This window comes from Panthera tigris, chromosome E1, assembly GCF_018350195.1.
Source record: "Panthera tigris isolate Pti1 chromosome E1, P.tigris_Pti1_mat1.1, whole genome shotgun sequence".
NCBI classification, from domain to species: domain Eukaryota; kingdom Metazoa; phylum Chordata; class Mammalia; order Carnivora; family Felidae; genus Panthera; species Panthera tigris.
Window position 1 is genome coordinate 43969051 of NC_056673.1, and position 12485 is coordinate 43981535.

General features: G+C 37.8%; 1 protein-coding gene across 5 annotated transcripts in view; it reads right to left on the reverse strand.

Moving 5' to 3' along the window:
* The window catches only part of KANSL1 (KAT8 regulatory NSL complex subunit 1), a 174665-nt gene that overhangs the window by 13202 nt on the left and 148978 nt on the right, over window positions 1-12485 (reverse strand). For all 5 annotated transcript variants that reach the window (XM_042965867.1, XM_042965868.1, XM_042965869.1 and 2 more), the window contains one exon: window positions 622-793. In XM_042965867.1, the coding sequence (XP_042821801.1) occupies window positions 622-793 (172 nt within the window). The remainder of the gene's footprint in view (window positions 1-621; window positions 794-12485) is intronic.

The window sequence follows — 12485 nt, forward strand, 5'->3', positions numbered from 1 at the left end:
GTCTAAATTATTTAGCACCTGTCCCTTTAAGTAAATGTTTATGAACCATTCATGCTAAACGCTTCTTTTTTTTTCATACCACCAAGTAAATCTTAAAATCCCACACTAATTCTTATTCCTCAGACTCCTATTTCAATTACCCTCCTCTCAAAAACTTGTACAGACTACCTTTGGGTGTTATGAAGGACAGAGTGGGGATAAAAGACAGTTCCTTCTCTTTACGTACACACACCCTGGAAAGCCAGTCACGTAAGCGCAGTGATACACACAGCCCCAGCAGGAAGACATTCTCTCAAAAGAGTGCTGCCCTTCCTACTTACACCACGGCACACACAGACGATGGACCAGGTTGCTTGTGGCTGGAAGCAACTGTCCTTAGGCCCACCCACCGCCACTTGAAAGGCTGGGGGGAAATCTCTCTCCTGGCAAGGTGCAATCTTTCAGTAGCACATTCTGGCCTGGCAGATCTGCTGCACCCTATTTGCAAAACTTCTAAGGGACTCTGGTGAGTGAAATGGATTCTCTGGACGGCACGCGGGTTGTACCAGGATGTTGGCTGACTTTCTTTCACTCGAATCCTGTAAGTCTCAAGAAAACTTTGTATTCTGTGGCCTTTCTTACCATCTGGAAATGCTAGAACTGGGTGAACACAAGAGTCCAATTGGGAAAGGCGTTCCAACAGAGGGGCTTCGTAGTGAATTTCCGGGGGCACGGTGACGGTGCTGCCTGAGCCACACAGCGCACAGGAGGGGTTCACGTCACAGCCAGAGCGCATCGTGCTGTTCCGGTGAACCTGCGAAAAGCCAAACGAAACACAATTCGTTGTCTGATACAAACCCAGCTCTCACTCATTATCCCAAAGATTCAAAAGACACTTTCTAGATACCTGTATGACACTACTAACAGAAGTTTGATTCGTTTGTTAGAAGATTCCCTTTTTTGCACCCTAACCTTCAAAGTAATGAACTTGTTTCTTCTTCAATGATGAAACCCAATTATTTGCAGCCCTAAGTGCTCATCTAGGTGCCAAACTTGTGAGCTTAAAGCTACTGGACATGACTTGCTTTCTTCAGCAATTTCATCCACCTAAGGGCCTGAATAACCAATCACACGGTCTCCTGTGCTTTTCACAACTCCTTCTGAAGACTTTAGGTAGTCTCAAACCAAGTGACAAGTTTTCCAGGACTACACAGAACTCATTAGCTACTTTATTTAACCCAACCTAAGACCTACTGTTTTAAAGTCCGTGCCTAAATAATGAAAATAAATTTGGTATGGTGAGTGTTGACACCCAGAGTCTTTGTGTCAGATTATTAAATCCACGGGGACAAAAATTATTTCCATTAAACTTCCTTTGTACACACATGGGTAGGATAAGAAATAACCTCTCCTGCTAAGTCCACAGCGAAATGAAATCTAAATCTTCAAAAGACTTAATTCTGTTTTAAAAAGGCGGGGGTTAAACAATTTTACGCTCTGAGAAAAATTTAGGTCATGCTGAATGCAGGATCCCTAGGCTCTCGTATCAGGGTGAACAACTCCAGCATATGACAAATCATGATCTATGAAAAGTCATTTGGGCAGCATAGAGTCCTAGAAGAAAAGGACTTGCCTGTGGAACAGCACCATGAGAAGAGATGCTCCGAGCAAGGGTAGCATCAAAATTCTGTTAGCAAAAAGGCTGTAACAACTGTAAGAGCTGCATTTAGGTTCAGGACAAACTTTTTTTTTTTTTTTTTTTTTTTTTTAATGTTTATTTTTGAGAACGAGAACAAGCAGGGGAGGGGCACAGAGAGAGGGGAAGACAGAGACTCTGAAGCAGGCTCCTCGCTGTCAGCGCAAAGCCCAACACGGGGTTTGAACCCGTGAACCATGAGATCATGACCTGAGCTGAAGTCGATGCTCAACCTACGCAGTCACTCAGGCGTCACTACAAAGACATCTCTCGAAAGCTATTTGCCTTTACAGACATGTATAGGAGAAAGATAAATATGAGAACAATGTGGTCTTTATCAACGTTCCCCAACTGCCTCCCCTTCTTGCAACCATGTAGATGGGTGGTATGCAAACAAGGGGCTGTGGGGGCACTTGGGTGGCTCAGTCGGTTGAGCGTCCGACTTCAGCTCAGGTCATTATCTCACGGTTGAGGAGTTTGCGTCCCGCATTGGGCTGTGTGCTGGCAGCTCAGAGTCTGGAGCCTGCTTCAAATTCTGTGTGTGTGTGTGTGTGTGTGTGTGTGTGTGTGTGTGTGTGTGTGTCTCTCTCTCTCTGCCCCTCCCCCACTCGTGTCTGTCTCTGTCTCAGAAATAAGCATTAAAAAAACTTTTTTAAAAACAACAACAAAAGGGGCTGTGAAGGTCAGACTGGGTAACTTGCACGAAAGTAAAAGAATAATAAGCTGCAGATGCCACTGAAAGGGAATTATACCAACCAAGCATGATACTACTGTGTAGACAACATTAACTGGTACTGTTTTGGGAAAAAATATCCCTTGCACTCTGTTTAATCAGGGTTGGCTTTTGGAAGAGATAAAGAGGTAAAGAGAGAGAGTATATGTTGGCAGAGACAAAAACCACACACCACACTGTGGATGAATGGGAGGATTTAGGTAATTAGTTAGGATCTAAAAATTGTACCAAAACTTAAAACATTAAAAAGACATGAGAAAAAGATACCAAAATCAAAATAACAAGTCTTAAAATGGAGGTATGTTTTTTCCCTCATAAACTAACACACAACACCAATTAGCTCTCTATATGAAAAATGAACATTTCATTTTATGGCTACAGTTCACCCTTGAGTCAACCAACAGCTAATAGGTGAGGTATAGAGTAAAAAGAATATAGCAAGGATAACAAAGTAACACTAAAAGATTAAATCAAAGCTGAAATTGCCAAAAGAGGAAATACATGCTAGAAACAGCAAATTGAAGAGCTGTTCTTTGGGAGCTTTCCTTTTTTTTTCCTTCCTAAATCCACCTGAAGGGTGGGGTGGACAGGAACAGATGGATTAACTATAAGACTGGATTAACGAAGAGGAAAAGGAATAAATGCATATGTATAAGAACTCAAAAAAGCACTAGTTAAGTGAAAATCTGGAAACCATGTGTGTATATGTAATATGTGTGCACACTTACGCATTTCCATAATGTTTAAATGTTACATATTTTTGTATTCCATCTAACAAGGGAATACCATACTCACGCCTATAAAAAGGTAGAGGCTCAGACAAGTGTATTTCCTTGGAGAAGTCTTTAAGAACATTAAAGAAGAGACAATCTTCTATTCAATTAAAATGGCTGATACTGACATAAAGAAATCAGAATTCTATTGTCCTTTGAGAAAAATAAAATTCTAACAAAAATTTGACTCAAGTTTTGTGCACATATGTAATTTAAACATCAATCTCACTTTTGAACGAAAACCTGCAAAGTAAAATATTAATAAACACAAGCTAGAAGTATAAAAAACATCTTTAATACAATTTATTGAAAGATAAACTTTGAACTCTTTTGAAGGACGGTTTGGACAACTTTAAAATTACTTCATTCATGGGAATGCAAGCTGGTGCAGCCACTCTGGAAAACAGTATGGACCACTGTGTAAGGGTGAGTACTCTGGACTCTGAAAACAGGATGGAGGTTCCTCAAAAAACTAAAAATAGAACTACCCTAGGACCCAGCAATTGCACTAGTAGGTATTTATCCAAGGGATATAGGTTTGCTGTTTTGAAGCGGCACATGCACCCCCATGTTTATAGCAGCACTATCAACAACAGCCAAAGTATGGAAAGAGCCCAAATGTCCATCGACGGATGAATGGATAAAGAAGAGGTGGTATATATATACAATGGAGTATTACTCAATCGAAAAGAATGAAATCTTGCCATTTGCAACTACGTGGATGGAACTGGAGGGTATTATGCTAAGTGAAATTAGAAAGACAAAAAAATCATATGACTTCACTCATATGAGGACTTTAAAAGACAAAACAGATGAACATAAGGGAAGGGAAACAAATATAATATAAAAACAGGGAGGAGGACAAAACAGAAGAGACTCACAAATATGGAGAACAAACAGAAGGTTACTGGAGAGGGGGTGGGAGAGGGAATGGGCTAAATGGGTTAAGGGGCACTAAGGAATCTACTCCTGAAATGATTGTTGCACTATATGCTAATTTGGATGTAAATTTAAAAAAATAAAAAATAAAATTACTTCATTCACACATGCTTTGCATAAATGCACAGCTAGAATTTATCCTACAGATACGCTTATTAACTACACAAAGACCCACATTCATAAAGAAATAAGATGCTAAATTATATGCATGAACCTATTTATGTTTTTCTTTTTTTAATCACAATGTATATTTTACAATAAGAAAACAAATTTTAAGGGGCGTCTGAGTGGCTCAGTCAGCTAAGCGTCTGACTTCTGCTCAGGTCATTCTCATGGTTCACGAGTTCAAGCCCCACACTGGCTTCTCTGCTCTCAGTACAGAGCCTGCTTCAGATTCTCTGTGTCCCTGTCTCTCTGCCCCTTCCCTGTTCTCTCTCTCAAAAATAAAATAAACATAAAAAAAAGAGTATTTTAATACTTAAAAAAAAAAAGAGAGAGAAATTAAAGAAAACAACAAATATAAATGACCAGGTGGAGATTTCTGAATATCAAGATTATTCAATATTAGTAAACCAATTAACACAATTTTATTCGTGTATGTAACTGCTCACTCAATACCTTCACAGCTATTATACAGGCACCTCAGTTCAAAACTGAGCTCCTACTCTTCCCAATCTTTTGCTGCTCAGTCCTAAATCTTTGGACTCATCCTAAACTCCCTTCTTTTACTAAACCCCATTATCCAATCATGATGTAATCCTATGGTCTCCATCTTCTAAATGTATCCAGAATCCAACTGCTTTATATACCATCTCAATTGCAATCACCCTGATCTAAGCCAATATCTGTTCTCATATGAATTGTAAACTTTTAAAAAATGTTTGTTTATTTTTGAGAGAGGGGTGGGGGGCCGAGGGAGAGCAGAAAGGGGTGGAGATATAGAATCCAAAAGCAGGCTCCAGGCTCTGAGTTGTCAGCACAGAGCCTGACGTGGGGCTCAAACTCATGAACCGTGAGATCATGACCTGAGTCAAAGTCTGATGCTTAACCGACTGAGCCACCCAGGCTCCCCTGTTATATGAATTTCTTAAATAACTTCTAACTGGTCTTTCTGCTTGCCCCTCCTTCCAACTGATCAAAATACAGTAGTAGGTGTAACCTTGGCTTACCAGTCCTCAGCTCAAAATGCTCCAAAGGCTCGTCATTTCATGAGGAATAAGAGCCAAAGTTCTTGCGATGGTGCACACAAAAGCTTTATACCATCTGTCACCTCTATTGCCTCTCTGACCGCATTTCCTTTTGTTTCCCACTTCTCTCCTTGCTCAGTTCCTCTGACTGCTTTGCTGTTTTCTCAATATGGCAGGCAAAATTCTAAATCACAGGCCTTTGCACTTGGCTCTTCTATTAGTTCCACTGTCATTCCTCTCACCTCAGGTCTTCTTAAAAATGGCTGTTATTTAGAAACATGTAAGTGAAAAAAAAAGATTCTATTCTTGATTGTAACAATAAAAAATACTCTGGCTAAGCTTAAAACCTGTAAACACAAAGTTTTTAAATTATTATTTATTTATTTTGAGAGATCACAAGCAGGGGAGGGGCAGAGAGAGGGGGATAGCAGATCTGAAGCAGGCTCCACGCTGACAGGCTGACATCAGCGAGCCCGATGTGGGGCCTGAACGCACGAACTGCTAGATCATGACCTGAGCTGAAGTCGGATGCTCAAACGACTGAACCACCAAGGCGCCCCGTAAACACAAAGCTTAACTTTTACAGCTATTAATAATCTATAAATTAACCTATAATTTTAAACTCAGTAAGGTTTTGGTGGGGAAGGAGAAAGGCAAACAAGAGTTAAATAACCTTAAAAACTGCAACTGAAAGAATATATGCTTATAAAGGGAAAAGTCCCCATAGAATTTCTGATAAGCAAAGATAGAGGGGAGTAATTTGCCCTACCACATATTAAAAGTATTTTAAAGTTACAGTAATTAAGATACAGAAAAGTTAAACAAGAGAACTAGACCAAAGAATATATGACAGCTTACTGTGTAGCAAACAGGATTATTTCCAAATGAATTAAAAAAAAGGAAAAAGAAAAAAAAAAAAAAAAAGGAAAAGATGACCAATGGAAAACTGTGCGTTAAGGACACTTCCACAGTCCAGGGATAACACAAGACTCCTACAGAAAACATGCCTTCCTTAACCCTTGCCCCAGATGAGCTCACTGTGAAAGATTACAAATCATACAAAACAGACTGATGTGATGCAGTCAGCAGATGCAAAAATGGGGAGAATCTGTCCTCAACAAGCTAAAAACGGATTTTCTTAAAAGTAATTTCTGCATCCAACATGGAGTTCCAACTCACAACCCTGAGATCAAGAGCTGAATGCTCTACTGACTGAGCCAGCCAGGTGCCCCTGGAAATGGAATAATTTGAAAGCAATTTTAAAATAAGTATATTAAAGTTGTTCAAAGAGATAAAGGAAGGAATAAACATCATAAAAGAACAGGAAATGATAAAAAAAAAAAAAGGATGTTTCTGAAAGTAACCACAAATTCTGAATGAAAAGCACACACTCAAGTAAAAAAACAAAATACAAAAAAATCCAAACTGACAGGTTCGATAGTAAATACAGCTGGAGAGAACGCTGATGACTAGGTGGAAGAGTCCCAGAAGACGAGAGAAATAAAACACAACAAGCCAGAGAGATGGAAATGGGAAGTGTACAAAGAGAGAATGGCAAGATCTACGACAATCTAATAATACAATACCATATTAAAAAAGAGAGGAAAAGTTTAAAGAAATTAACAATTTTCAAATTTTCAAAACTCAAGACAGACAAGAACAGACAAGAACTGAGAATGAGGGTGTAAGCTAAGACCTTAAGTGGCTAAAAACTAATTCATACATCTAAATATACCCTTAATACTGCAAAACATAAAAACAAAACTCAAAGTAGGGAGTTGGGGAATTTAAATTACTAGAGAGAAGGTACAGATAAACTATAAAAGAAGGACAAACTGACATCAGAATTTTCATCAACAATAATAAATACTGGAAGGAAATGAAGTATCTTCAAACTGCTGAATATAAAAATTTTACATGCAGTTAAACCATCACTCAAGAATAAAGGCAATTTATAACTGTATATATTTACAAATACACATATGTAGGGGCACATGAGTGGCTTAGTTAAGTGTCCAACTTCCAACTCCAGTCAAGATCTTGCGGTTCGTGGTTTTGAGCCTCACATCAGGCTCTGTGCTGACAGCCTAGAGCCTGGAGGGCGCTTTGTATTCTGTGTCTCCCTCTCTCTTCGCCCCTCCCCCACTTGCACTAGCTTGCTCTCTCTCAAAAATAAACAAACATTAAAAAAATTTTTTTAAAAAAACAGCAACAAACAAACACACATATGTATACATTCAGACACAAAATAAAGACTGGCTTTACAACTCCTAGACTGCTGCTGGAAGGCTACTAAAGGAGGCGCTCAGCAAGAAGGATAGAGTGGGACGTAAGAAGCTCCAGAACAAATAAGAATGGCAAATGTGTTGGTAAATGCTAAGTATGAATTTACAGATGACTGATTTGGGTGGGGTTGAAATTCAAGGTAAAATATTAAAGATCAATAATAGATGAGAAAAAAAGATGTTTTAAAAAGAGGCATTCTATGGGTGGAGGACGGGTATTAGGAGGGCATTTGTGATGAGTGCTGGGTGTTATATGTAAGTGATGAACTACTAAATTCTACTCCTGAAACCAATATTACACTATACTTTAGCCAACTAGAATTTAAATAAAAACTTGAAAATACAGACATAAATAGAGGAGTTCTAAAGTCCTCTTGTTCCAAAGTAGCAAGAAATGAAGATTCAAGTAACCCAACAGCAGAAAAGGCATAAAAACAAGGCAAAGAGAAGACTTAAAAAAAAATTATGGAAGAAAGATTCCAAATATAATAGTAATCAGAGTAAATGCAAATGTTTAATTCACCTCTTAAAAACACATCAAAAACAAACAGACACAGAAAAAGTGAAAACAAAGAGATGGGAAAAGGTGTATCTAGCAAGTACTTACCAAGATCCCTATCTATCTATCTATCTATCTATCTATCTATCTATCTATCTATCTATCTATCTATCTATTTTTTAACGTTTGTTTATTTTTGAGACAGAGAGAGACAGAGCATGAACGGGGGAGGGGCAGAGAGAGAGAGGGAGACACAGAATCGGAAGCAGGCTCCAGGCTCTGAGCCATCAGCCCAGAGCCCGACGCGGGGCTCAAACCCACGGACCGCGAGATCGTGACCTGAGTCGAAGTTGGACGCCCAACCGACTGAGCCACCCAGGCGCCCCCCAAGATCCCTATTTAAAGTAAAAGCATTGTTAAGAGACCAAAAGGGGAACAACATAATGATGAAAGGAAAGATGGCAAAGAAGAAATAACAACCATGAACTTGTATGTACCTAACCAGTCATCCTGGAACTATATCAATATATAGGCATTAAAAAAGAGGAGGAGGCAGAAGAAGAAATGGGAGGTAGGGAAATAAGAGAAGTTGTTTAAAAGTATAAATTTGTATTTTACTAGATAAAGAAGCCCTGGAGATCTAATACACAGTATAGTGATTATGGAGACAACACTACTGTATTATAAACATCAAATGTGCTAAGAGACTAGATCTTAATTATTCCCACCACAAGGAAGAAATGATCATTGTGTGACATGATGGAGATGTTAGCTAAGGCTACAACTGGCAGGCACACTGCAATAGCAATGATCAAATCAACATGTTGTGTATCTTAAACTTATACAATATTACATACCAAATATATTGCAAAGACAAATAGAAAGCAGACCAAAGGACCCAGAAGATACGAACACAATGATTAAGCCCAAACTAGAAGTTAAATTTAGAGCTGTGAAGTTAACGAACAGGTTATGGATATACTCACGCCCAAACACTGTCTTTTTTAAGGAAATGTGGACTCTACAAAAGATGAACTGAAATTATGCCTACCAACACGGAGATCTTGAGAAGACAACAGTGAATTTTAAAAAACCCACCAAGTTGCAGAATATGTACACCATGATGGTATTTATATAAATTTTTTTGTGAACATTAAACTAAACAATACATACTGCATTTTGCTCATGGATACACAGATGTGTAGTAAAAACCTAAGTGCCTGAACTGGGAGTATACATACCAAATTCATGATAATGGTTACCTCTGAGGAAGGAAGCAGGTAGAGGAGATGACAGAAAATAAAAGAAACATTAATGTTTATTGTATTTTTCTTTTAAATATTAAAAAAAAGAAAAAAAGTCAAGCTTAGTAACATTTAAGGTGGTTATGTACACAGATGTTTGTTACATCATTCTTTGTACTTTACAGAATTAAAAAAAAAAAAAAATAGGGAAGGAGGACATTAAATCTGGTAAATTTTTCCATACTCAGGGAATTGAAATTCTTCACACAATAAATTCAGTGGTGCAGAAGAGTTCCAGAAAATTGGCAGTGGGAGTAAAATGAAGTCCAACTATTTCCAACTACAGCACAGGTATGCTAAGTATGAAAAGTTGCTGAAACCCAGGAACTGAATTAGTAATAACACCTTTCCAGATTTAGAATTGAGAAAAAGATTCAACCATCTCATGAGTAGCAGAGACAAGGCCCAATGGCCAGTGTACTGAGTAGAATAGTGCCCCCCACCCCCAGACCCCATCCCAATCAATATTCATGCCCAACCAGAACCACAGAATGTGACCTTATTTGTAAACAGGATTTTGCAAATGTGATTAGTTTAACATGAAGTAATACTGAATTAGTCTTAAATCCAACAACTGGTGTCTTTAATAAGACTATGTGGGAATGCCTGGGTGGCATCCGACTCTTAATTTCAGCTCAGGTCATTATCTCATGGTTTATGGGATCGAGTCCCACGTCAGGTTCTGCACTGACAGTGCGGAGCCTGCTTGAGATTTTTTCTCTCCCTCTCTGCCTCTCCCCTACTCACACCCTCTCACTCACTCTCTCAAAATAAATAAATTAACATAAAAAAAAAAAAGACCATGTGAAAACACAAAGACACAGGCACACCAGGAAAATGATTGTGTAAAGACAAATGCAGAGATAAGAGATATGCTGCCACAAGCCAAGGAATGCTAAGGACTGCTAGTAACCACTAGAAGCAGGAAGTGGCAAGAAAGGATTCTTCCTTAGAGAGCCTTCAGAGGTAGCAAGGGCTGCCACCTTGATTTCAAACTTCTAGCTTCCAGAACTAGGATGGGAAACACACCCAGCTACTAAATTTTTCTAGTCATAAACACAAAGTCTGGATAAACTGACTCATTTTTTAAGAATAATGAAAGAAAAAAAATCCTCAGCATGGGGACTATGAGTAGAATACTGCAGAACAAGGGAAAAGGAAACAAATCCGAGAAATTCAGAAAAAACACACCCCTGGAAAACTATTAAACAAGTTTGGTGAAACAATTAATCAAACTTCCCACATCTCCAACAGAGTCAAAGACAACACAGGCTCTATGGCATGGAAACAGGGAAGACGAAAGGCAATAAGATGACATAAAAAGGAAATATAAAATCTGAAAAGAAAAAAAAAATCTTAACCACCCTTGGTAGCAGAACTAGAACCTACCTAAGAGGTACTATAGGTCAGACTGACGATCTGGAGAATTAAAACGGGACGTGAGCAATAAACTTTTCTTTCTTTCTTTACACTATGGGAGAACCAAAGAGATGAAAACAATGACAGAAATGTTAACAGCTAACATCTGAATACTTATTATGTGCATCCAAACTAGTCCAATCACTTCCCACGTTTAATTTAATGATTACACTGAGGAGCAGGTAGTAAGAGCTAAACAAACAGGACAGAAAATAATACAGAGATAACTGGAATACTTCAGTTTGTACCTGTAAACTCAGGCGGACCACAAACCAAAGCTATAATAGAAGAAAACTTGATAGAGTGAGATAAAAAAAAAACCGCAGCAATATCCATTGCGGTTTTGCAATGATGGAAACGTTCAATATTTATGTGACTTAAAGATGGTAGCGGCTAGTCACATGTGACTACTGAACACTTGCAATGTGGCTGTGCCACATGTTTTATCTTCATTTTAAGTAGTTACATATGGCTATGGTAGCTACCATACTGGACAGTACAGAGCAGAACTGGTTACCAATATAAAAGAATGACACTAAGATCATCTGAACTCTGTGCCAAAACAAAACAAATAATCACCCCCACTGCCAAAAGACAGTGGAACAGTTTTAAGGGACAAAGGTTGTGAGCTAAGAACCTGAAACATGGTCAAACTTGTTCTAATCCTGAAGAACTACAAATTCAAATTAAGAACTCAATAAATGGGTATATTAAGGTATAAAGAGGACTATCAATAAACAATGAAATGTTACAATCAAAATAAGCCAAAATAAACCTAAATAAGCCTTTAAATCCAGTTTTAAAACTGAATATAAAATGGAAAACTTTTCTATTTAATAAAATCTCCATTAAAACCAAAGACTTTTTTGAGATTAAAAAAAAAAAAAAAATGCCACCACCTAAATCTGCTTTTATGATGTTTCAAAAAACACACAGAAAACAAATGTTTAAAAGTAAATGGGGTAGAAAAATCCCATACTACATAACATTAGTATCACGGAAAGTAGAATGTAAGGCAAAAACTACTGGAGATAGAAGCCATAAATCACTAAGATATGACTGTAGAGAACTCCACACTAGACACCAATGACATTAAAACAAAAATCAACATAATAGACTACAAATACAAGCAGAAACTATACAAACCATACTGTAACCAAATGCTATAAAAATTAGTAATTAAATAACACAAGGTTGAAAAAGAAAAACCATTTAGAATTTGGAAACTCAATTTGTAACTCTTGGGAAAAAAAACGCAAAAACTCAATGGCAACTTACAAATAGCAAAAAGAACACTTCACACACATCAAAGGCTGTGGAATGCCATCCAAAAACTACACTCAGAAGAAAATTCAAAAAGTTAAGTGCTTTTATTATTACAGAAGAACAGAAAATAAATTAATCAAGCATTTGAATAAAGGCAGAGAGGAGGGGGGGAAAAAATCAAGACCACAGGAAGAAGAAATTACCAGCAAATAACTGATCTTTGAAATGACCAATAAAACAGGAAAACTGCTGACAGGATTAATGAAGAAAGAGAAGAAAATATAATTAAGACTGAGAAATGGACATAACCATAGGTAACAAGGATTTAAAAATTAAGAATGCTTTCTATAAAATTCTGTATGGCTTTATTTGAAAAATCTGATAGATGGACAATTTTCTGTACAA